We start from the raw sequence: 25,597 nt of genomic DNA, 5'->3' as shown, positions 1-25,597 counted from the left end.
GCTGACCCTCTTGGGTTTGCAGCTGTACGCGCACTTTGGGGTCTTTTTTTGCAGAAAAGAGTCATTTTGATAATCATTAAGCTGTGTGTAACCTATTTCAGAAGTGTTTTAAAATGAGGTTCACATTTTTTGAACAAGGGAAAAAAAATCCCAAAATTGCATTTTGCCATTACAGACTCATACATAAGGAAAGGTTGTGTTTTCTGTGTGACAATTGTTAAGACATAATATTCGAAATCAGTATTTAATCATTATAATGAGGTATTGTTTAAATATAACCACCTTTAGATTATTCATAGTTTAATTAATATACTCATTATGAAAATCTTTGAATCAGATATTTGATGAACTACTTGTCAGTAACAAGGCAGCATTAATTAGGCCTATATTGAGATTAACATTTTTAAAAAGTACAACCGCTTATAATTATAATAGAGCCCTAACTAAACACCGCCTTCCTTGAGCTAAAACTAATAATTTCTCTATTTGAACTGTTAGCAAGAGATTATTAAATTAGTATAAGCTAATATCTCAAAGTATTAAAATCGGCTTGACCAAACAGATTTTGTTTGTGGCTTGGGAGTTTGGGGACTAGCTGTCCTCTGATGGACCGAGTGAGATGAATGAGAAAAGTCTCACACCTAGAGAAGTCACCTTTCCCGGGGAAACTGAATCTAGGCCTAGCTGGATTCAAGCTTCAGCACTTACTCCCGGGCCTGGCCTGAGAAGTTGTTTCCCTCAGTCTCAACCCGGGTCCATCCAGTGCCATGTTAGTCTGATCTTACTCCTGAGCTCCACTTGGTTCTGATGCCGCCGGCGGCGGAGGAAAAGTCCCAATTTCAGTCCCAGAACGGGCATCGAAGTTCCCCAGCTTCATTCAGCCCTACCTCCTGGTCTTCTCCCATTAAACGGCTCCCCCTCCAGCCCAGCCACTTCCTCCTCCCCTTCCCAAAGGGCGTCGGAAGAGCTCCGCGCATCTGATCTTTCACCAGCACCAATTGAAAAATGGGTGCTTGTCACAACACAGATCACTGCCTTCCAGGCTCTGCTCCCCACCGCGCGCCGGAAAGGACCCCCCAAAGGCGGAGGGCCAGCCCCCTTGGGCAGCGGGTGGGTGCCAGGGAAGCAGGGATCGCGCAAAACTGGCCATTGGGGCCCACTTGGGGCTGGGGCTGGGCTGGGGCTGGCTTGGGGCTCAGACCATCAGACAAGCAAGGAAGGGACTCAGCCTGGTTCTCCCCTCTTGGAGTCACTGCTCTGTTGACGCAAACTTAACCCCAGCGCTCTTACCAGAGGGAGGTGATCTCAGAATGGACTGGTACCCGAAACTCAGGGCTGGGGTGGGAGCGATGTGAGTGGCTATGGTCAGCTCTCGGTCTCAAAACTCCCCTAAATCCACCGTGCTTTGGCATTTCCAGCTGGTGAGTATGTAGAAAGACGTCCCTAGGCATTGGGCAGGAATGGGTCTTTTTTGCTGTGGAAGGGTCTGGGTGGCTCTCTGGGACACGTCCTGTCCCCAAAGACCTCAGTGATTGATTGGGGCGGTGGCTTGGAAGACGCATGCTTCCTGCCCCTGCCAAGATGCTATCCTGTGCCTGAGGTCAAGCGAAATCTGGCAGGTCAGATCCGGGCTGAGGCTGAGCAGGGTGCCTGTTTCCAGGGTTCTTGAGAAGTCACAGGACTCCAGGGAAGAACTCCCAGTCTCTCAAGCCCGCTGCCTTTGGGTTTTGTTTTCCTCTCTTGGTAGCCTTTCCGTTCCTGAGCCCTTGAGGTGGGGCTTTCTCCTAAAACACCTGCTCCAGAGCAGAATTCGCCAGCCCTCTCTAGGCACGCCATATCTCCTACCTAGGCAAGGATCCCAGGTACCTACCAAGGTAAGGGGAACAGGCCTTTGGGGCACCCCCACAGACCTTAGGATGATATTCAGAGTCCCCCATCTATCCCTAGCAAGTAGATATGCCTATGGTAATGTACCAAAGGTGAGGGGGGGCACCTCCTTCCCTCCACACATCACAGGATGCAATGGCTCTTTCATGAAATCATAATTTTACTGTCTCAAAGAAACTTTATAACTTATTTACAAAGTTTCCCTCCCCCCAAGATACAAAGCAATAAGTTAACATTCTCAATATAAAACTAAACTTTGACATAGAGAACACAAAACACGGTTGAATTTCAATCGATCACATTTTCCAAATTTCACAAGTAAAATGTCAAGATTCTTATTTCACAAAGCATCGGGTTTACAGCCACACACAATGGAACGGAAAGAGGCTAAGCTTGTGCAACATGTTTACAGAACAACAATAATAATTATTAATAATAATAACAATAATAATAATATGTACAGCAATTAGATCCTGCACCAGAGACTGTGCGTTCAGGGTGACGACTTGTGTTCTGTGGTGGAGCCGCTGGGGGTTGTTTAAAGCTGTTTATGTCTTACTTCAAAGAGACCTGGAATTGGGGCGCTTTCACAGGACTGATTTTCTCGCCGAGGACCATTGGTCCTCTCTCTTGCTGCCCAGAGGATGATTTTCTTCTTGGCTGGGTGTTCTTGTCCGCAGTCCTGACAAAATCCTGATGGCTTCTCTTCTCTTTCCTTTGTTACTTTGTTCTTTCTTTTGTTGTTTGTTACTTTTAATAACAAACATGGGGCATGTAAAATGTAAAGCACACTGCTCCCACCACTCCATTCCAGCAAAGCACAAAAGTTACCGTGTACCCTAAAAACCACTACCCCCCTCCTTGTTCCCTTTTCTGGTGTATTCAAGGTAAATAGTATGTTTGGACAGTGCCCACTCCATGCCCCAGAGAACCTGGAATTGGCCAACACTCGGCGTCAGATAAAGTCTGTTTTTCAATAAATTAACCCCCCTCCCTCTGATTCTCCCCGTTTCCCAAACAAGCTACACAGGTGGTCACGCAGGGCCCGGAAGAAGACCATAAAGGAAAAAGCGTTCCAGGATTCGCTGGTGGGCTGCCGGCAGACCGGTGTGGCTCAGACCTGGTGACTTTTTGGAGAGGCCGCAGAATGAGGACAGCAGACACACGAGGACCTTGACTCAGCGCACAGACAGTGCAAAAAGGAGACAAAGACAGACAGAACCGAAAAAAAGAGAGCATTTTCCCCCTCCTACGTATTTTTTTCCTGATAGTCTCACAAAGCTGAGAGTCTGGTCGGGTCCAGCCGGTTGTCTTGTGGCTGGGTCTTCGGTGGCTGTGCCTGCTTTGAGGCCACTTTGCTGTCACGGCGTGGCCCAAACCAGGTTTGGGCGGGGAGTTGGAAACTCGCTGGACCAGACCTCTAGGAACCCCAAGGAGGCGGCAAACCCTCTGTTCCTTTTTTTCCCCCCTTCCTCACCTCGGGGTCCTTCTTCTCCCGGCCCAGGGCAGGAGAAAGGGTGGATGGACCTGGAGGCGAGAGGGGCCGGGCCATGGGAGACGGGAAGGAGGCGGGTGAGTGCGAACTGATAACCTCACATGAGTTGAGGCTGCTGCATAGCTTCTTGGTGCGCTGAAGGATACCAGGAGGTGTAGCTGGGGACGTAGGAGCCTGCGCTGCTGCCGGAGCCCTTCCCAGAGGAGGAGTTCGGATTCCAGCCGGGTGGCACCGGTGGGGAGCCGGCAGACAAGGCCCTGCCATTCGCCAGCGCGCTGCCCTCCAGAGCTGCCCCGCCTTGCTTCATCAGCTTCTTGAACTTGGAGCGTTTGTTCTGGAACCATATCTTGACCTGCAAGACCGGGCGACAACGTGACTGGACTGTGACCACCGAGCCTACCCAGGCCTGGGGAGGAGAGAAGGGACTGGTGGAAGAGAATACCCGCCCTCCTGGCTCTGCCCGAGGCTGGCAGCTCCAGGCTAGAGGGGCAGAGACCACCATCCCCACCCCCAGTCCCCATGAGAGCCAAAGGCTAGAAAACTGATCACCCAATCCCGCCGCTGCTGATGGCCCTTATAGTGCGGTTCTCAAATAGGAGGGTGGGGGTGGGGTAAGGAGGGCAGGGGAGACCCAGGCCTTGGCTTGCAAGTGGGTCAGTGCCAACCGAGCTGCTGTTTATGGAAGACCTCTTGCACGCAAAACAATGCAATATCAATAAAGAAAATTTAAAACCTAAATAGGGTTTTAATAGAATGGGGGGCGGGTATCTATTTACAGTTAGATCACCTTCCTTTTACCCGAACTTTCTGCCTTTGGATGAGTTTAAGAACTTGTGGATGAAGCCACCGAGGGTTTGTGAAACTTTTCTTTAGACTCAATCCAACTTTTCCCCCGTTAGGTGTGTTCGCTTTCCTAGCTCCAATCCAAATCTAGAGGCAGACTTTGGAAACCGGCGTCAATCCGGTTTGAATGCCTACGAACTGCCCACAGTGTTAGAGAAAAGCAAGAACAAAAATCTCAATATATATATATTTGTTCTCTCTCTCTCCAGGATCTGGGACTTGGGAGGGGAAAGGGCAGAGGGAAGGATCCTCCTCCGCCACCTCGAGAGAAGGAGGAGGTGGAGGGAGATTGAGGCTTAGGCCCAGGATCCTAGTGATTAGCCACACACTTTAAAGGCAAAGGAGGATTAAATTCCCCTTCTATTGTTCCAGTTGTTCCGGCGCGTGTGACCTCAGAATCTCCAAACAAAACCAGTTGGGAAATCCTTCCTGCTCCCAGATCAGAAGTCCAGGGACCGAAGAGCAGGCGGCCTGCAGGTCAGAGTAGGGTCCGAGCTAGGGCAAGCAGCATGTGGGAGGAAGGGGAGCCGCTGAAAGTCAGAGGTGGACACACAGACACGCGCGCACGCGCGCGCACAGGCACAAGCACACGCACACGCACAGTGACACCTCGAACCAGAGGCCCAGTGAACCAGAAATTCGAAGCCTGGGGCTCAAGCCCAGCGCGGGAAGCCTGTTTGGCGGAGAAACAGCGGCCAGGTACCTGAGTCTGTGTGAGTCCCAAGGAGGCCGCGAGCTCCGCCCTCTCAGGGAGAGCTAGGTACTGAGTTTGTTGGAACCTCCGGTTCAAAGCCTGCAACTGCAAACTGGAATAAATTGTCCTGGGTTTGCGGATCTTTTTCCCTTTGCCATTAAAGCGCACTTCACCGCCTTCCACCACAGTGCTCTTCTCGGAGTCCGCCCCTGGAGGGACAACAGAAGCAGATACCCGTGTTAATTCTGGACTGCCTTGAATGCGGAGGGACGAGAGTGAGTGTCTATGGACGGGTTGGTAGAGGCAGGGTCCGGAAAAGAACGTTCCAGAAACCCTGAAAGACTGCAAAGGGTTGCTCAGGGTCCGAGCGCAGGTCCCTGGCTGCTGTAGACAGAACTGGGCCGTACTCAAGAGCGCAGCTATTGCCTTTGCAGGGAAAGTTTGCTATTTTTGCAGGCGGTAGTTGAGGTTTAATTACCCTTAATTGCATACATTGTTTATAGCGCTACGCAATAAATAATTACCGAGACTAATACGTGCACATGTGGGTTTCTGTTTTCCAGCAGGGCATTGTGTGCTTGGCGCACCGAGCGGCCCAGAGGCCCAGCCAGTGTCAAGAGACGCGCTCGGATTTATCCTTTGCTGGACGGTTGTAAATTGAATTGACTTATAATTTTTTTTTTCGTTTCAGTGACAAGGATCCATAGATTGATATCCGAAACCTCTGCTGCTTCCGCGCTTTCCCCACCCCCACCCACCTCTCTCTATCCCTCTCTGGTCTTCTCTCTTTCCTCCTCCCCTTCTCCCCCTCTCTCCTAGTCTCCTTCCCTTCTCTCCTGGTCCCTGGCAAGCGCACGTACCTGGGTCCTCCAGGCGGCTCTGGGCGAGGCTGGCGCTGCCGGGGTAGGACTGCACGGAACTGATGTAGGGGCTGGACGCGTGGCTGCTGACCGAGTTGACGTAGGGGTAGCCCAGCGGTCGGGAGAAGGACGAGGCCGAACTGTAGGCACTGTCGGGCTGCGAATGGCCCGCCGAGTGTAAACAGTGCATGGAGTAGTGCCCGTGGGACATGGGAGAAGGAGACATTTGCTGGTTGGGCGGCCCAAACTCCATAAACACCGCCTTGCCCGACACGGGGCTGTTGAGACTTTCTGGCATGGTGGTCATGGTCATCTCTTCTCGCGGGGGTCTGGGTGTGGGTCTTTCTCTCCTCTGCTTCCCTTTTGGGGGTCTCTATGTTTCTCAGGACAGGAAGGAACCCAATTTAAGCGGAACAGGGGTTTTCACTTTCCATTCATAAGAAAATGGAGTTTGTCTCTTTGAAAAGTCTAAGCATGATGCTGCCGAGCTCCCCAAACTCGGTTCAAAGCTTTGACTCAGCCAAGGTCATAAATATTCATGAGCTGGTGGAGCTGATTGGTCGGCTCTCTTGCATAATCACCGGGGATTGGTCCGAGAAGCTCCGGCTCGGCTGGACTAGAGCAGGCGACGCGGCCCGGCCTAGGGAGAGTCGGGTCCACTCGTCCCGGCCCGGGCTCCTCTGCCACAGAGCGCGCCGAGCGTGAAGCACAATGGGCTGCGGCGTCCGCGCTGGGACCTTGGAGGCCCGCGACTCCAGCCTCCCGCCTCCCTCGCGCGCTTCCCGCCCCAGAAACCAACCAGCAGCCCCTTGCCGTCGCCCTCCCCCTTGCTGTCCCCACCCTTCGCCCGCCCCCAACTCCTGGGACCCCGGACCACTTCTTCTCGCAGTCACCCGGTCCGGTGCGGAGCGCCGCTCCAATCTGGCCGCGGTCTCTCTGGATCGCGGGGTCGCGCACTGGGAGACAACCCAGGTAGCCAGCAGCCAGAGGTTCTGAGTGTCCTGTGCCTAGCTCCGCACGCTCCAGGCCGCGCCTCCCAGGCTGGGGTCCTCTCGGCCACATCCCGGGGATCGGGGTTTGGGGGCTCTCCGGCCCAACTCACTCACTCGGCCGCCGCCCCGCCGCTGCCACCGTTCCCAGGGGCTTGCTCGCATCTCTCCAGGCCCAGTTGGCCACTCCAGCTCCAGGCTGCACCGGTCTGATCAAAGCAGTGCGCGCGGAGAGCCAGGAACCCGCGCTTCTCCTCCTAGGAAAGGCGGCCGCACCGCCTCCCCCGCTTTCCCTCCCAACCTTCCTGCCTCCCCCTCCCCTCTCCACTCCCCCTGAGCCATGCGCCCCGGGCTCACTCGCCCCGAGGGCGCGGCGCAGCGTGGAGTCCGGGGACCTGAGGGCGCCTGGCGGCTGGAGCGTCGAATGCCCGCCAGGTGGTCATTTTCCAACCTCCTGGGGTCTGGCCAGACTACTTGGGGTTTGGGAGTCCTAGGGCGACACCGAAACCCTCAGCAAATCCAGATCTGTGGTAGGCGCGGGTATCTGTGTATAGACATGCCCCTCTTTGTTGCCCAGTTCTTCCTCACCTCCAGTTGCTTAAGCTGGAGCTTCCAGACCGAGGGTGAGTCGAGGGGCGCTGGTGGAGGCAGAAGCTGCCAAGGCGCCGTCTACCTTCGTTTTGAAAAGTGCACAAAAGGCCCTCTCGCCCCCACCCACCACTACTACCACACAGCCGCCCCACGCGGCGCGGCGTGGCGCAAACTACGTTGGTTGCTAGGGACTGTTGGTTCCCAATCCTGCCAGCCCCACGATGAATCCCAAATTACTTTGTTAGGTAATTAGAAAGTGTTGATAATTATTTCTTTCATAATTTAGCGGTGTGACGGGGGGGGGGGGGGAGGACGGGGAAATGATCTTGTGAAAGTTCACACGTGCACACGTATTAGTTACTGATTCATTTGATTAAATGGTAGTCTCAAGTGCTCAGATCCGCAGCTGAAGGCGCCCCATTAGCATAACACTGATGTTTAATTTTCATACGCATAATTAGCCATATATTTAACACTAATAGCAACATGCAGCCTTTCAGCGTTAAACAGCCCGGGATTTGATCTGGCCTGAGCTGAACCTTCGCCGCGGCACCTTCCCCTATCTGGAGTGCGCAGAGTGATCACAGGACAGACCTCTGTAATCAAGCACATTTTGGCAGAGGGAACACCAATAAAAATGAACATTCAAAACAAATTACATTGGTGATGTCGTTACAGATATGAGTACAGGGGATTCTCTCTCTCTCTCTCTCTCTCTCTCTCTCTCTCTCTCTCTCTCTCTCTCTCTAACTTCTTCAGCAGCGGCTCCTGCCTTCGGGAATTCCTCTTCGATTTAAGGGCATGAAGCTGGGGGCAGAGATATTTCATGCAACGTGGTGGTTGGAGCAAAAGAGAAAAACAAAAGAGAGAGAGAGAGAGAGAGAGAGAGAGAGAGAGAGAGAGAGAGAGAGAGAGAGAGAGAGAGAAGAGAGAGAGCTAACAGTCCAAATTCTGTAAACCAATAAAGGGTTTGTCAACGCCTAAAAGATTTTTTTTTTTCCCTTAATCACCGAACCACACGGTGAGGCTTTGTAGCAACAACCAACTAATGACTCCACCACAACTCCTGAGCCACTAGGCTCGTCCTGATTTTCCTGTAGTACTCGTGCTTTTAATTGCTCCTTCTTAGCGCCTGTTTTGGGGTGTGAAGTGCGGTCCTATGCGCCCATTGCAGCCGCTTGGATGCCGTCTGAACCCGAGGTCTCTTCGCCTTGCGGGCCTTGCCCACGTAAGTGATCGCTGCGGTGTGTGCCGGGGTCGAGGTTGGGACTGGGGAAAACTAGACTGGTGTCTCTTGGAATTTAGCGCGTGGCCAGAGAACAGCCGAAGGCCAGACTGCCTCGGGCCAGTTTATCCCAGAGACGTGCTGGGTTGGGTAACGGGAGAGCGACCGCAGACCGGACTGCTAGGTGCTCTGTCCCTTCCACTTAGCAGAGCAGGAGACCAGGCTGGCTTGTGGGAACAAACGACCGCCTGGCTCGATAGGGTTTCAGAGACTGGCATAATTTAGAACTGAATTGTGAGGGAGCACACTCCAGAATTATTTCCTGATACGAGGAAGAAAGCAAGTCTAGGGAAAAGCTAAGCAGGGCCTCTGGAAGAGTGCACATGCCTCGCTTAGCTTCCTGGAGTGAGATCTTATCGCTACCCGGTGAGCCCAGAGTGCATTCCTCCAAGTGTCCCAACTCTAAGGCGACACCTGTTCTAAAATGCTTAGACCTTTTCCTGCCCAAGTATGAAAGGAAATTAGAATTTCACATTGGTCCTGAAGATGCCAGATGGGGAGCAGAACTCAATGGAGTCACCTCAGGACCCAGCAGCTCAGATGGTAGCCAGCTCATTCTTCCTGGCTGGAATCCGTGTGGCTCAGGGCTAGGTGTCGGTCAGGTCAGTTCAGCTGGCCAACTGAAGAGGAAGTGGACAAGGCGAGGCTCTTTTTAAAAAACCTACGTCCTAATCTCAACTTCAAAGAATGTTACACAAAATACCTTTAATTCAAGTTTGTCTCCTACCGAGCAGCAGAGTTCCACAGTGCAGCCTGGATGACTAAATCAGATTATATACCTTCCCCATAAATACCTCCACCTGCAATAATCGTCCCAGCGGTGGGTCAAATCCTGTGGTCCTAATAAAACTATCCTTAGGGGGACCCGGGAGTAAACTGATCTGCAGATAAAGACACTACATGCTAATCTGATTGCTCTAAGAGAGGAGTGAAGTCATTCTCTGGCAAAGAGCTCCTGAGGCCAGCTGGGCCCTGTTCCTCTCTAGGGAATAGGAATTGCTCCATGGCCACAGCTCCAGCCTCTGACCCTCTGCCTGGCTAATTCCAGAACACCTCAAAAGTTGGCCAATTGATCTTACAAATCCGCATTCCTTCTCACTCTCAAATGAACTAGGTTTAGAATCATTCCCATAAACAACTGTAATCTCTAGACAGAGATAAACTGATCTGGAGGGTTGGGAAACATTGAGAGATTCCCAAGTTTAGAGAAGAGCTGGGATTTACCACTTTTCCAAGTGCTTGTCCTCAGTATCTCACCCCTTTTTCCAAGGCTCTGGGTGTCTGAAAGTCAAACTAACTCCCTGTGGATGTTATCTCTGATGCCATCAATCCTGGCAAATATAAGACACATCCTTGGCTCCCTGACAACCCAAGCTCTGTTTAGACTATGGCCACTTTACCATTCCACAAGAACACAAACTAGAATTAGCAGTTAGAGGTCTGGACCTCTCTAGACATGCTCTTTCTAACATGCCCAGAGGGGACTTGACTTCCTGTGAGGCTCAGCCTGGCCCACTCTGGAGCTAGATGTGAACAGATCCCCAAGAACAAGGGAAAGCAGACGCTCTAGGCAGGAATGGATTTCCGCTTCTGAAGCAGGAAGGTGCTGCAGGCAAGTTGACCGGTAGTTACAGCTCACAGTTCTGGATCAGGCCAGCTGGGGCCTTGTCTCAAATGTGTCTGGTGTCTCCTCTCTCAGGGATCCTGTGAGGTCTCAGGAATACCTGATTTGTATAGCCCAGGGAGCAGAGGAGTGCCTGTCCCAGGCCAGGAGCTGGGGGGGAGGGGAGGGCGGAGTGTAAGGACCGGTTGGGCTCTAAACTCAGGAGACACACATCTAAAGTATGGGGATGTGGCTCAATTTTCAGCACAACAAATGACCTAGTGTGGGGGTGGTCTCAGCTGGGAGGGGATCAAGCATGGCTGGTTGCTGATGAAGAGGTTCAGGGGTCTGCAAGGTCTTCTCTGCACTGCTAACATCTTCAGAAAGGCTAAACTATGGTCCACTGCCCAGAAAACATTTGTAGGCAATGCTTTCTGGCTGATCCTCTCTAGGCCAAACCTTGATGAAGAGGAAACTGGGCAGGGGGTGGAAGCAGGTGCTGCCTCTGGGAGTGCCCTCAGGCCCAGCCAATTTAAGATCCACAAGGGGAAAAAGCAGATTAAAACATTTTTTTTTTCTCAGCTAACAGGTTCTGTTTTTCCTTTCTGCCGGCGTTAAAAGTTTGGAGATTCCAAAACTAACCACCTGCCCCTTTCCTCTGTAACTGCTACATGGAAACAGTGAACACAATAGGTTGAAGAGGTTTTTGTCTTGGGTTTTTTGTTGTTGTTTTATTTGTTTTTTTAAACTTGGATAAAACCTGGAATAGATTTCAGGAAAATGAGAATTCGAATCAGGGAAAGGGCAAACCAACTGCCCAGGTTCTTCAGGGGCCATTGCAGGCCGCAGACTGAGTCCCCAAGCCCCTTGTCCTCGCTGTATTTTTCTCTCGAAGGCTCCTATGTGGCCTGTGGTTGGTAACTCAGTTCTCAGAGGTCTCCTTAAGAAAACAGGCCCTGGGCCTCGGTGGCCTTGCTGGTAGATGGTCAGGCTTCTTGAGGCAGTTTGGTCAGGATCTCCACGCCGCTGGACGTGATGAGGACTGTGTGCTCGAACTGTGCGGACCTGAAACACACAGGGGGGCAGTCAGGACGCTTGTGTGCACCGGCAGCTCTGGGTGCCGCTGTGCGCCCTCCCTCCCCAGCAATTCAAACGTAACAGGGCAAGCACCTTTGGTTGTCCAGTGAAACCACAGTCCACTCGTCCTCCATGACTTTAAATTCTGGGGACCCCTCAGTGATGATTGGCTCTGCAGGAGAGAAAAATTTCCTCTAGTAGATATTGTTTCAGTGTGTAATGAGAGGAAGAGAGAGGGAGGGAGGGGGGATCAGGAGGCCCTCCCTCCCCCTGAGTGTCTCACCCACAGTCCCTGTTGTCATCCTGCAAGGGCTGATAATTGATGTTGCTTACATAGTATACTACAAACCAAACAGTAGGAAGAGGAAATGCAACAGCATTTAGAAAAAAATGTGTGAAGTTGACTAGCTCATAATTTTTTTAGAGAAAGAAGGGCATTTTAATCAAGCCTTAATTAGGACCCTGTGGATAATAACCACCCAAACACCAGTCCCTCTTATAAATACCAGTCAGTTTTTTAAAATATTTGAATTTTTAAAACACGCTCAAAATGTTCATTAATCAGCAAATAACAATTTTCTTATTTTACCCTAATTGCTTCTCCATTAAGTCCTACAGTCAGAACTAGGAGGCCTTGGTGGCCCTAGGTGATTGGAATTTGGTGGTGACACCAATCATGCCATCAGCCAGGAATGGGCCGCCACAGAGCACACGCCACTTGCTGACAGAGAGCAAGGGACTTAATCGTCTCTAGTTACTGGGTGTTAATGAAAAAACAAAACAAAAAAACAAACAGCACATTATGCCGGTAACAGAATTAGAGGTTGGATGGCTGCAGTCTCCTAAATGTGTCGGTAAGTATCTGATTTAGGAAGACAGGGCTAGAGGATATTATTTAATCACATTTACTATGCATCCAAATTATTTCATTATGCTGATTAGCTTCATTAGCCCTTTGCAGGACTTCACGTCTCGGCAAAGGCCAGTTTCCATCCAGGGGCCCCGGCCCTCTACAGAGGAGCCCAGCATTACCTATTGTGAAAGCCATGCCCGCCTCCATGGTCAGATCATTGTCATTTGCTGCAACACAAACACAGGGCGCTGTGAGAAAAGGAACCAGGAAGAGAAAGAAACACAGGGGGCGCGGGGCTGCTTTAAGAAACTTGGCCATTTCGCTTTGGGAAAGGGCAGAGGGTTTTGGATACCTGGGGGAGCCCCCGGGGTTAAACACGGGCTTGCAGGAAGGAGATGGGGGAGTCTCACTCTTTTGTTGGGATCTGTGTTCTCAGACTCCACCCACTCTTTAGCAGTTTGGCAAGGCCTGGCAGGGGCAGCTAGGGTGTCCAGATACCAGTACAATTCCTTCTCTTCTTCATGTCTGCCGTTCCCCGTGCCACCTGATGCTAGGTCTCCTGGTCTCCCTAAGACCAAAATGAGTCCTGGGGGACAGATGCCAAAGGATAGCACCTGGCCTGTAGGAAGGGGCATGTGCATGCACTGGCACTGGTGAGGCCCGGGGAGACAGGCTCTTTGCACACTGAAGTGGACCTCTTCTGAGTGGCCTCAGGTGGGGCTCTGGCCCGAAGGGGCACTGTTCTGCGGGGTCTCCATGGATCCTCTAGGGTGGTTTCCAGTCAGTTCTTCCGGGGACATGTCCTACCTCAAGTACACAGCGCCAGACTCAGCACTAACTTTCTCTTAGCTCTTGTTCAAATGTGCATCCCCTTGGGACTCCTCCACACTGCTGCTTCCTACCTTTACCCAAGTCCTTCCTCCCACCCCTCCTGGTGGTTGTGGCCTTCTCTCTGTAGGGTGCACACCCTACAGTCAGGGGAAAACTGGATTCTGGGGAAGGAACACAAGGGTGGGCATAATCCGGAGAACACTAAAGAGTACATGCTGCTAAATGCATCAGCTGTCAACGCTGTGCAGGATGTAATGAAGTTTAACCACAACAGTCAGCGGTTAAAAAAGTGGGTAGAGAAGACAAACAGCCAACAGTCGTGTGTGCGCGCTGCTGGGACGGCAGTGCAGCGGGGTTTTGTTTGCAGTAACTTCTTCTAGACAAACATCCCTCGGGCCTGCCAGCCATGCATCCTCCAGGAGAAGACCAAAACCAAAATAAACTTCATTTGGGAAATGTGCTGAGCTGTGTCCCAACAGCACAGCAACATCCTGGTTAAAATGGGAGGGGTTGGGGAGGGAAGGACCGACTGTGACAAGGTGGATTCAAAGCAAAAAGAACTTGGAGAAAAACGGATGTCATTCCATAAACAGCTTCCAAAATAGCTCTTACCATGATGCCAAATTTCTGGATGTCCATGAAAGTATGATCCTATCCCATGTCCCACAAAATGTGGACAGACTTGCAAACCGTTCTGATGAGTTATATGGCTTTAAAGTGACCAAAAGACATCTAATTTAATCCAATGTTTTAATACATATTAAGATTAAAAATAAAATCACTTACAATAGTCTCTGAGAAAGAAAAAAATCAGTTCTGTGGATGGGGGGGCAGAAGGGAGGCAGGGGAAGGGAATGGGAGGGGAGGGGGAGGGGAAACTGCAGTCGGGATGTAAAATAAATGAACAAATCTAATCAATAAAAAAAAATCAGTTCTATTTCAAGTCTGATGATAGCATGAATGTTCCCTTTCTTCTGGAATAATTTTAGTGTTGGCTGATGTTTATCAACAACTCCTTTTGGATATACGAAGAAGGTATACATATGAGACTTGTCTGAGTTATTCACCTAAGTACATTTAACAAAGGTTATTTTTAGGCAAGAAGTAAATATGCATACCCACAAATGTAGACTGATATACATAAGGAAGGTAAACACACACACACACACACACACACACACACACACACACACACACACACGTCTGTAACAAGGTCACAAAAAGCTTACCTGGTTTTGATGGCTTTATCAACAGTTACTACTAATTCAGGCATTAATCAAAGAAAATTATAATCTCCAAGTATGACTTTCTACTTTTATGGTGTCCTATACTCTCATCTAATTAAAGTGTTAAACATTTTGTAAACAGATACAAAAGACTGTCTGCTTTGTCCACTTTCTTTCAAAACTGGTGACTATTTTAGGGTTCTACTTAAGGTACACATCATTAGCAAAGTTCATAAAAATGTTTTTTTTTTTTTAAATCACAGTGATATTTAAGGAAGTTCATATTGGTCCTAATAATAAATGCAGACATTTTGGGTTCTATCTATCTCTTATAAATGGAACCTAGCACATAGAATCCAAACCTGGAATCTTTACCTGAAAGGATGAAAAGGTTTGTTATTGAGGTCAGGTGAATATAGTTATCTTGAGGAGTGCCAGACTGATAACAAACCTGTACACCACCAATGATAGATATTTTCATGTGGGCAAAGGGCACAATACCTCCAACCTTACCCATAGCAATGAGTGGGTATTTATGGAACCATGGCTACAATTCCTAACAGAGCCAAACATTTGAGCTCTCAAACTCATTTCTCTCTCTCTCTCTCTCTCTCTCTCTCTCTCTCTCTCTCTCTCTCTCTCTCTCTCTCTCTCTCTCTCTCTCTCTCTTTTTGGAGGGGGAGAGGGTTTTTGAGACAGGGTTTCTCTGTCTAACCATGGCTGTCCTGGAACTCAATCTGTAGACCAGGCTGGCCTCAAACTCATGGAACTTTGCCTGCCTCTGCCTCCTGAGTGCTGGCTGGGATTAAGGGCATGTGCTACCACACCCATCTTCAAACTCATTTCTAACAGATTCTAGTTTAGTTACTCTCACACTCTTTTGGCTAACATCTTTATAAACCATCACATCTACACGCACTTTTGGAAACCTTTTTTTCCTTCTTCTTTGAACAGGTCTCAATTTGTGTCCACAGATGACTTTGAACTCACCAGCCACCATCCTCCTATCTATGTGTCTCAAGTGCTGGGACTACAGGCGTGCGCCACCACACCCAGTTTGACTTTTTTTTTTTTTTTTTTTTTTTTTTTGGTTTTTCGAAACAGGGTTTCTCTGTGTAGTTTTTGTGCCTGTCCTAGATCTCATTCTGTAGACCAGGCTGGCCTAGAAATCACAGAGATCCGCCTGGCTGGGATTAAAGGCGTGTGCCGCCGCCGCCGCCGCCGCCGCCGCCGCCGCCGCCGCCGCCGCCGCCGCCACCGCCACCACCACCACCACCACCACCACCGGCCTCCCAGTTAGATTTTTTAAGAACACTTAAAAACACTTCCAGATTTGTAAGACTCTTCACTTGGACAAGGATGTCCCTGTAACCAGCAGACAGACAGGCAGCATCTCATGGAAACTGAATTTTGGTGTAACCAGTAGGGCGGAAATGGATAAGCTATGCAAGTGCCAAGGAGAGGAACAAGCCAAAGCCTTCATGTGCGAAGCTGCGCTTTAGGATCCCGTAGATCCCTATGCTTTGACCGGGAGGCATAACATCCCTCCCAAGGGGTGTCTCCGACTTCCACACAACTTCTGAATAAAACTGAGGGTGGAGCGAGCGAGCGAGCGAGCGAGCGGGCGGGAATAGAGGGTGGAAGAGAGATGATTAGGTGACTGTTATAGCCTAGGTGATTAGTTTATTTACATAAAAATGAGCTCTCCCAACACCTGTCTGTTAGGTCAGTTCAGTCCCAACCACCTTTAATAATTTGAAAAGTATTCAATATAAAGCATTCTGGTGTTCTTTAAAAAAAAAAAATACTAGTTTTTTTTTTTTTTTCCCCTTCAATGATCCAACTGATGGGCAGGCTTCACAGCTACGTCGTCAATGTGTGTTACAATGGTAATCTTCATTTTAATTTCCAATGAGAGGAGAAGAAAGGCCACTCTAACAACCCCTCGGGGTTCCCCCCTTCATACCTCTCATTCCTCTTCATAAGAGAGGCTGTATGACTATAAAGTAACTGAAGATATTTGAGTGCTTTCTCCCGCCACACTTGGCTCTCTGGATCCTGATGGAACTTCCGGCTATCGCATCCTAGAATCTGTACCACATATGCGGAGACTAGAGGATTTCACAGATGGGGAAGGGGGAAAGAACTGGACAAATTCCCTCAGTTCCCTGGTTGAATACATTTGCTTCCCAGGAGCTAAGGATGCACTTCTGTCCAGAGTATTTCCCTTTTGAAAGTGTGATTTTCAACTTACATTTAAGTGAGATAAAATTCCATGAATGTTCTCAAGGGCTGTTTGGAAACACGTGCTTTTAACCATTTCAGAACACGTGGTGAGCACAGACTCATCCCCTGGCTGTGGGACTGAGATCTGATTTTGCAAAGACAATCCAAATGACTTAGGAAATCTAATTCCATTCCTTCAGTAGGAAAGCAGATGCCGGTCACTCGGACGTGGCATGGGAAGGTGGGTGTGCATCTACCTCTTTACAGCAATGTTGGGGGGTAGGATCTGGAGGGGGAGGCAGACACTGAGAAGTGAGGTAATTGCTCCCCAACACCAGTCCACCGCAGAAACACAGCTGTCTCTCAGCGCAAGGGTTTTCTTGTCCTGAACATTTCACAGACGAAACCTTTTTTTCTGGATGAAATCTACTGGAAACAGCTCTCCGGTGCGGGATCTTCTGCTCTGATTTTCTCTAACTAAAATCCTTTAAGACAGGACGATGTCTGGTCATGAGACCTGCACAATCATGAGGCAGCTTTGAACCTCACTTTTCAATTACACTGCATCACGACTGTCCACGGCTCAGTTACAATTCATAGGTGAAGAGAAATTCCCTTTAAGGAGCGTCTTGTGACCTTTTTCTTCACTATAATTCCTTTTCATGAAGCAGTTAGACTCTACTTATGGTCTTGTCTAAATAAATACAATTTCTTAACACATTTCAAGTAATTTATGTGACTAAAACTGCATTCCCCAAGAGGGCAGAGGAGTACCGTGTTTAAGTACATGCTCTTAAAGAAATAAGCATGCACATGGGAATGTTTTATTACCGCTTTCACATGAATCTGTGAACACTGAGCTCCAGAGGGCCACATCTCTGAATAGAGAAGGATTTCAAAAGGCCGATGATTTGATAAGTTAGGGGATTTTACTTTAATCTTTTTAGATTTTCAGTCCAAACAGTAGCCTCTAGATGGAGGAATGTACAAAGCCAGGGATCCCCTCTAATGACAGGAATGTTTAAGTACAATTAGTCATATTTTTGAAAGCCAACAACTGTTTTCCAATAGATTGGGACATTTTATTTTTTGTTTCAAGCTGGATCACAAATTACTGTATTTTTCTTACAATAGAGCTGAACTTTTATTTGAGGTTCTCTGTTTCTGAAAAGCAGACATGATGGATTGAAATAAAAGATAATTTATTGCAATGCTTACTTTCGTGTGCAGAGAGACGCAGTGTAATTGTAATTTACAGTAGCTGTCAAGGAAAATCCATCACAGATGACATTAAAATGACTTATTTTGCCTGAGCCACTTATTGTTTAAATGTGCATAATCTAATAGAAAGAGATTATTTTTTTAAAAAAATCTGCTTTGTATTGTTCTAAATTAATATTAAAACATATACTTATGAATTAAACATTAAAAAATCATTTATTGATAGTTTTCATCATGACACCTCCAACTCTAAGTTTAAATTATTTTGGAGTGAACTGTCATAGATTGGTGATGCATGTAGCTGCATATTCATGTTCTTCTCACACATATGGATAATATAGAGATTACTGTAGAGTAAATTCAGTTAGCGAGTGGGTATAATAGCGCCATGGCCTAGAGATTGCTGGGAGTTGCTCCTGAAGAAAAGGACACAGAGAAAAATTGTCTTTGTGAAATCATTTTAACTGACAGTTCTTCAGAGACACCCTCCTATTCTTTAGGTTTCTGAGCAGGAGTTTAAGTTCTCTTGTGGCGACCTCAAGGTTTGGGGTAGCACCCAAGAAGTGCAAGTTGCCTGGGCGTTCTCAGAGGGTGTCCGCAGAGGGAGGCTATGGCAGATGGCGACTGACTATCTTAAAGAAAAGGGACCAAGTTAAAAAATGTTTGTAAGCCTTTGGTCTGTAAAGATTTCAAGTACTGGATCTCATTTGTTTATTTACTCTCTAAATATTTTTCCTGAATTAAAAAAAAAAAGGCAAAACAATAGATGTTCAGAAATACCGCTTTAATGCATCAGGACAAACATTTGTCAGAATCGGGGCCAGTTTTCTCGCCAATGGCAGACATAAACTATCTAAATAATGAAATGTGTTAGGGTAGGAGTAAAAAGTTCATTGTCTGTTATTTTCCATGTAGTTTTCTGTGTGCAGTTGTTGGGGCTGATCTGGTTTTCAAAGGAGCCTGTTCATGCAAATTCATACTCTGCCCAAACTGACCTTCGCATCCAGATAGCTAAAATCCAATGTCACTTTGGATTCCACTCTTCTGTTGCTGCTGTTGCTTTTTTTTTTTTTTTTTTTTTTTTATGTAGCTGGAATTAATGTAGTGAATATGTAATGAAATGCATTATCCTGCATGGAGATTTATCAGATTTTCCGATTGAATGCTGGGCTTTGCAAGTACTGGCTGGAGTTCACCTGCATGTTGGTGTGGCGTGTGGCTCTTTTTTGTAAAGAGTTAAGTCGTATACAAAAAGAGGGAACAAAGGTCAGCGCCCAGCCACCACTTGAATGTGAGATTTTTCTTTTTATTCCCCTTGATGTATACTAGGCTCTGTGTTATTAGTCTTAATGATGGAAAATTGTAGTGTTGATACAAATCTTTTTTTCAAAGTAGTAGGCGGGAGCTCCATTTGTTAGTAAGTTTTTTTTGTGACTAAAAGCCACGGACAGTACATTTATGTAGCAGTAAAAGGCCTGGATGCTCTTTCCATAGCAGAGCTAATTATTCCTACTGTGACCTTACTGATCTAGCCTGTTCCTAGTACATCTCATCTGCACGCCTGTTCCTCTGTGTAGATGGTGTCAGAGAATATGAAAAACCCTATAATGAAACCATTTTCATGATGGAGAAAGGCTACTGGAGTTGCACTTGCTACAAAGAGGCTCAATTATATGAGTAATTGTGATAATTTTCTACATTCATAGCCTTCAATGGGGAAGAAAGAATGGGAGCCACAAAGGAAAATTACTTTAACAAGAAAGTACAGAGAGTAAAAATGGAAGAAGAGACAAAAAGGGGAAAAAATAACCAGAAAAAAAGTTTAAAAAATAGATCTGGAGGGAGGAATAGCAAGACAAGGAAACAACAGAAAAGCTCAAAAGCTCATGTGCAGCTGTGTTGCACAATTAAATTGAATTTTTTTTCTGCAGTTGATGAATGTGACTACTGCAAATGTGCCTCTGTAGTTAGCTATCATTTGTTGTTCCGTGACAGGAAAAGGATAATTACCTCTCAGAGAGAATCAAAGGCTGACATGCCCTTTAGACACAGCCATGAATGCAGAGCTCCACAGAATGCCTGAATAAGAATCCAGTGTTCTCTGCCCCCTTCTACTGAAGAATAAATTTTGTTAAAATGCAAGAGCGCCACCAGTAAATTTGTTGAACCCTAGGTGTTCAAAAATATGAGGTGCATCTATCGACTCATCCCATTTGCAAAAATAAAACTGCATTTTGAATTCATTTCTATTATATTCATGGACAGTAAGATAGTGAGATATGCATTAAATTTCTTTTCCCAGTAGGGGTCTGATTCAACATTTCCTATGAAAGAACAGAGAGACACTATCCTTTTTTCCCAGGCTAGTTAGCCTATAATTTAAAACTGTCAAAAACACAATTTTGTTCAAAGTCTTCAATAAAAGCTTCTCAGATATAACCCAAAGAGATTTTACTAAAGTTTGATTCAGACACTGTTACAATATTTTTAAAGCCATAAATACATTTAACTGATATTTTACTGCCTTTTTTCTTAAAGTATTTGAAGGCGTACTCAGAGAAAAAGGCAGCATCTTTTCAAGGTGACTGAGCTTTCTATCCTTTGGGCAAACGGGAGTACTCAGAGGCCCAGGCTCATATTAATGAGAACAGCACTTTAAAGGGACTGGCCGATCATCTTTAACAAAATGTGTTACTTTTAAATGAAAACACATATTCTGCATGGCTACTCCAAAACATTTAGGGGAAGAAAAAAAAGGATCTGAAAGTGGGAAACAGATTACAAAGAAAAGTCTTGAGTTCAGAAAATACACTTATACTCAAAAAGCAAGCACAGGAAAAATTCTGGGGAAAGTAAACAAGGTTTTATAGGGAAAATGACCCAGACAAAAAAGTGATGCAGAGCAGCCTTTCAGGATATTTCTTAGTCTGCTAACGTAAAAAGTCAGGCTGCATTGAGCTATACTTCTGATCTTGGCATCACAGGAATGCCTCTCTATAAAACAGAGTTTTGTTTTTTTTTTTCCTTTCTCACCATCCAAGGGCTGGGATGATCAGTGACTTTCTTAGGTACCTCCTTCTACATTTGAATAAGGGAGCATCACAGACCAATATGTCAAGCTAAAACAAAAGCAGCCATATAAATATTGCTCACTGCTCCAATAAGTTTCCTTGCTGATCCTGGTCAAACTCACTTTTTTTAAACCATTTTTTTTTTTCAACCCAGGGAACAATATTGCAGCTTGGCAGTTCACATACTGATATCAGACTGAAATGATGGCTGTGGATCATAAAACATGTCATCAACTTTACACCAAGCCACCAATAACCTTTGTACCACTCGCCAAGTCCCCTTTTACTTGTCAGAACAAGGCTCACCTGATGGTGTTTCCAATCACAGAGAAGGGGGCCCCGGCTCTGCAAGCTGCAATTGCTTCGTCTCTGCACCTCCTGGCAACCTCTACTAACTTCTTACCACATTCATCCACAGTGCCCACCAAAAAGGTTTCAGAGGTGTCTCCATGGTAGCCATTGTAATAGACCTGAACACAGGCACAGATTTTAAGGTATGTCCTCGTCTGGAATCCTTTTCTCCTGAAGTATATATACTGTTTGTTTATGCAGTTAGTAAATTTATTACCTTCTCAGAGTTAGTCTCAAGTTCACATAGAAATAAAAAAATATATATACTCAAACCATTCTGAAATTTAAAAACTAAAACCATGTAATGATCCTGCAAAATCTAAAAAACGAACAAATGACCAGCTCGGTTACTTCAGCTCTGAGATTAATAATACTATTGTAGCATTTTGAGCCCTCATTTTATTTCTGAGAAGGCAAAACTATGCTTGGAAAAATTAGTTATCAAATACATTGACCTGCAATTACCACAGTAGGTTTAGAAAATTAAGTATTTAGCATAGTAAAACATGTCCTCAGTGTCATGAGGATTTACACGCTCTTTTATTTACCAGCTCTAGACTTAGAAATGATACATAATGACAAGAAGAAATAAGATACACGTCAGCACTATAATGGTGGGGAGGAGAATTTCATGCTAAGAATTGATGGGGCTCGATACAATAATGAAATATGGTGGAAAAATTCTACACCTAGAAATGAAATTTGAATCAAATGTTCCAGAAAGGACGATGGTGACAGGAACCACTCCGTGGTGTGGATTTTTAAAGAACTGGAACATACCAAAACAAGCTTAGGAGTCAAATCACAAAGGTAATTTTATCAGTCTTCAATGACTCAGGAGTTCCATGTGATCTCGAACAACATCAGGTTCATCATGAAAAATCAATGGTTAGCAAACACTGGAACACATGTAGAAGGCAGAGGAGACCTGGTGACTATTGATCCCTGGACGTAACATGGCATTTACTATTTTACATGAATTTATCCTAATCATCTTCATAGTTCTCCTTTTCCTAAGGTAGAGGGCAGAGACTCTTATGAGAAAAGCTACTCACTGAAGCTTTTCGTCTGAATTAATGTCATGCCCACATCCTGGCATGCACTGAAGAAACTCTTAAGACAATGAGAAGGGGACAAAAAGTCGTCATAGCGATCTCTGACTCTCAAGTCAGGAAACTGAGGCACAGACAAACAGCTTGTTTGGGCTACTGGCAGAGTACACCCCCATCAATCAAGCCATAGACGGATGGCTACTAATATCCTCCTAATCCCTCACAGTAGTGTCTTCCAATTTATTCCTACTTATATTCCCTTGCAGAAAAATGTGAGCATTTGTCATATACAAGAATACAAAATTTGTTACTATAAGTGTAATTATTCAAGAAAATTTGTAACTGTGTGTTTTTTTAAGTAAAATGTATTGTTTAAATTCATTTAACTTGCTGTTTCATAATGCTTAAAAATTAAAATATATTAACATTATTTATTTTATGTGTACATATGTATGTGTGTGTGTGTGTGTGTGTGTGTGTGTGTGTGTGTGTGTGTGTGTGTATGCACATGCCATGGCATGTGTGTGGAGGCCAGAGGATAACTTGCAGGAGTCAGTTCTCTCCTTGTACCATGTGGGTCCCAGGGATTGAACTCAGGTTGTCAAATTTTGGCAACAAGTGCCTTTCCTTGCTGATCCATTTCATCAGCCTATTCTAAACTATTAATTTTTCGATAACTCTTAAGATAACTATTTAAAAGATCCAATACATATGGAATACAATGTGTGTGTGTGTGTGTGTGTGTGTGTGTGTGTGTGTGTGTGTGTGTGTGTGTTATTGGGGATTGAACCCAGAGCTTTGCACATGTTTAGCAGGAAGAACATACTTTTGAAAGATTGGGGCAGTCAACTATAACTACAATTTTCCCCATAAACCATTTTTATGCTTCATTTAACAAGTATTAACTGATCATCTACTATAAACACCACCTTTTCATAAAAAAATTAACTTTCAAGAGAAAAAAACAACTCATAATATACATAAAATGCAATGGGTATTTCCAGACAAAAGTGCAGGTGTTAGAAATGCAGTTTTTCAGCTAATAAAATATTTCATAAGGAATATAATTTTTTGATACTGACCAATATGTCTCTTAGACTCCTTTATACTTCTAGACACTAGAAAGTATTTCAAGTGAGTTTAAGAATTGTTGGAATAATTTAAGCTTCAGAAATGAAATTCTCTATTAAAAGCCTTCAGGAAACATAGAAAGGAATAACGTGTTCTCCCTGGGCACGTTGGGAACAGCATGGGAGACTTCTTGTTTCATTCAAGCATCAATATTTTATTAGTGGGTGATTAGGTGAGATAATCAATGTGAAACCCTAAAATCAGGTTCAATCTGAGATAAAAATGTATCACAGGAGAGGTTTTATTTCAGGTGCACTTCATAAAGCACCTCCCACACAATTCTGAGTCGGAAAGACCCGAACAGGATGTGTGGACTGACACTCAGGCATTCTAAGACACAATGACATGGAAGTGATATGGGCAAGAACTGTTTGGCTCTGTCTGTGCGCAGACTGCTCTGAAGAAACAAGGCTGAGTTAACTTAAACAACTCAACAGTCAACCATCTCCTGACGCCTGTTTCCATTACATTCCTTCCCACTGCTACCTGACTTGCAGCCTGAATAAAATAACTATTATTAAAAACATCTACTCTCTAATAGAGAATGTGTTCTTTGAATGGCACTCATCTCCAAGAGTCCCTTGACAGATGTGCACGTTTCATTTATCTAAAAGTTATTAATTAGTCATAGACGCACAGATTTTATTTATCCTTTGTATAATTCAAAAGGCCCCACTACAGACAATCTGAAATGAAATGGGTACAAATAATCCAAGTCTGGGGATGGCGAAGGGCCTAGGAGATGAGAAAAGGTTACAGCTTGGACAATTTGCAGTCCCCAAGTTCAATCACTTAGGCTTGTTATTTAAAAAGAAAGGCCATCAGCCATTTGGTGAAAACTTAAATTCAGACAGAAAACCATTCTGCCTGTGTGTGTGTGAGCTCAGGCCTCTCTCCACCAGGGATGGAACACAGCGTTACCTTCAGGGATTTTAATAAATCTAGGGAACACTGCTAGCAAGAGCCGCTGTCCAAATAGACTGACACGCAGGCCAATGTAGCCCCTAATGACAGAGTAAGATAATGACAGGCCCCACTCAAAATCAGCAGGAAGAGGAAGATCAATCTTGGCAGAGTGAAGGAAAAATGCTGGCTTTCTTCGTGTTAGCTCATCTCATACATATCTAGCTTCAGCAGCTGCCTAGTGCCGTGGTGCTCTGCATTAACTACACAGTGGATCAATAACAATTACACCTTCTCAAAAACATGACACATAGCAGGATTGGGCTGACATTTCACTTAGGCCAACATTGATCTCAGTGCATCTGATTCCAGCCCGAAATTCAAGTCAGGCCTGGGTTTACTTGGAATAAACACAGAGTTAAAGACAAAAAAGGAAACCAGCTGCTTGTGTCCGGGGCTGGAAGTAAACAGCACTCCCCGAGCGAGCGAGCGCAGCTCACATTTACAAGCCACCCTCCTTCCTGTTGCTACTAGCAATTCTGAAGTTGATCAGGGATGATTTTTTTTTATATGATTTACTCACCGTGACATCAATGTTGATAATATCTCCATCCTGAAGAGGTCGGCTGAAACATAAACAGAGAAGAAATGGAGATGGACAGATCTCAATAAAAAGAAATGTGAAAATAAGTGCCCAAAGAATACTATTGCGGACCCGGTGAGCTGCGGAGATAGTTGGTCGTGAAGCAGGAATGGATGGAGTAACCAGATCTGACCTTTGTCTTACGTTAATCACACCACATTTTATAAGAAACGCGGGGAACAAATGCTGCTGCCTTAAGACTTCATGATTCTTTAAAGAGATACACTTCCTAATTACCTGAAGTTTGTAAACAGTCAAAACAAGAGCTGTCAATACAATTTGCCTCCATCACCATATGGTAAAAGTGGAATAAGTTAAAGGAAATAGGTAATATACAAATATTTTTGTGGCTCACACGCCGCTTTAAGAAACATTAAATGGTGGTGTTATATCCCATGTAGAAGTAAAATACCTCAAAATTTTTATTTTATCATAATCCATTTCAGAAGCGTGCACGCAGGTAGGTTTCAGTTGAACTACAGTATTTTTCAATATGTGCTATGGATCTTAGTTTCCAAAGGAACAATACGTTATTGAAAAATGAATACCTGTCAGGAATGCCATGACAGAGCACGTTGTTTACAGAGGTACAGACAGATTTTGGAAAGCGTCCATAGCCCAGAGGTGAGGGATAGGCGTCATGACGGATGATTTCCCGATGAACTAGTGCATCTATCTCTTCCGTTGTCATGTCAACCTGCAATATTAAGCAAAGTGTGCAGCGCCAGTTGAGATACTTCCTGTATTTATTGACCGTCCACAACG

General features: G+C 45.9%; 2 protein-coding genes across 12 annotated transcripts in view; both read right to left on the bottom strand.

Moving 5' to 3' along the window:
* Positions 1–2,038: 2,038 nt before the first annotated feature.
* Dlx1 (distal-less homeobox 1) lies at positions 2,039–6,592 on the bottom strand. 2 transcript variants are annotated; one of them, XM_006972420.4, is made up of 3 exons: positions 5,780–6,592; positions 4,929–5,128; positions 3,360–3,734 (listed from the first exon to the last, which is right to left on the bottom strand). In XM_006972420.4, exons 1-3 carry the CDS (start codon positions 6,090–6,092, stop codon positions 3,480–3,482), a joined length of 768 nt encoding a protein of 255 aa, XP_006972482.1. In that variant the 5' UTR covers positions 6,093–6,592; the 3' UTR covers positions 3,360–3,479. The 2 variants fall into 2 exon arrangements, with proteins under 2 accessions (XP_076425771.1, XP_006972482.1); XM_076569656.1 differs by lacking the exon at positions 4,929–5,128 and having other exon boundaries at positions 2,039–3,734.
* Positions 6,593–10,941: 4,349 nt separating this feature from the next.
* Positions 10,942–25,597, bottom strand: part of Metap1d (methionyl aminopeptidase type 1D, mitochondrial) — a 113,762-nt gene continuing 99,106 nt past the window's right edge. For 9 of the 10 annotated variants that reach the window (XM_076569655.1, XM_006972418.4, XM_042275454.2 and 6 more), the window contains 7 exons: positions 25,381–25,529; positions 24,773–24,815; positions 21,059–21,222; positions 13,621–13,718; positions 12,357–12,404; positions 11,418–11,496; positions 10,942–11,312 (listed from right to left, as the gene is read on the bottom strand). In XM_076569655.1, the coding sequence (XP_076425770.1) occupies positions 11,234–11,312; positions 11,418–11,496; positions 12,357–12,404; positions 13,621–13,718; positions 21,059–21,222; positions 24,773–24,815; positions 25,381–25,523 (654 nt within the window). In that variant the 5' untranslated portion in view covers positions 25,524–25,529 and the 3' untranslated portion in view covers positions 10,942–11,233. The remainder of the gene's footprint in view (positions 11,313–11,417; positions 11,497–12,356; positions 12,405–13,620; positions 13,719–21,058; positions 21,223–24,772; positions 24,816–25,380; positions 25,530–25,597) is intronic. The other variant, XR_013050509.1, reaches the window with a different exon arrangement.

This window comes from Peromyscus maniculatus, chromosome 4 (assembly GCF_049852395.1).
Source record: "Peromyscus maniculatus bairdii isolate BWxNUB_F1_BW_parent chromosome 4, HU_Pman_BW_mat_3.1, whole genome shotgun sequence".
NCBI classification, from domain to species: domain Eukaryota; kingdom Metazoa; phylum Chordata; class Mammalia; order Rodentia; family Cricetidae; genus Peromyscus; species Peromyscus maniculatus.
The sequence above is the reverse complement of the archived record's forward strand: the minus strand, read 5'-3'. Positions and strand labels throughout refer to the sequence as shown.

Coding starts and splice junctions, on each gene's coding strand:
- Dlx1 (XM_006972420.4), bottom strand. CDS start 6,092: ATGACCATGACCACCATGCCAGAAAGTCTCAACAGCCCCGTGTCGGGC. Junction 5,129..5,779: donor GAGCCGCCTGGAGGACCCAG/GTACGTGCGCTT, acceptor TTGTCCCTCCAG/GGGCGGACTCCGAGAAGAGC. Junction 3,735..4,928: donor TGGGACTCACACAGACTCAG/GTACCTGGCCGC, acceptor CCGGTCTTGCAG/GTCAAGATATGGTTCCAGAA.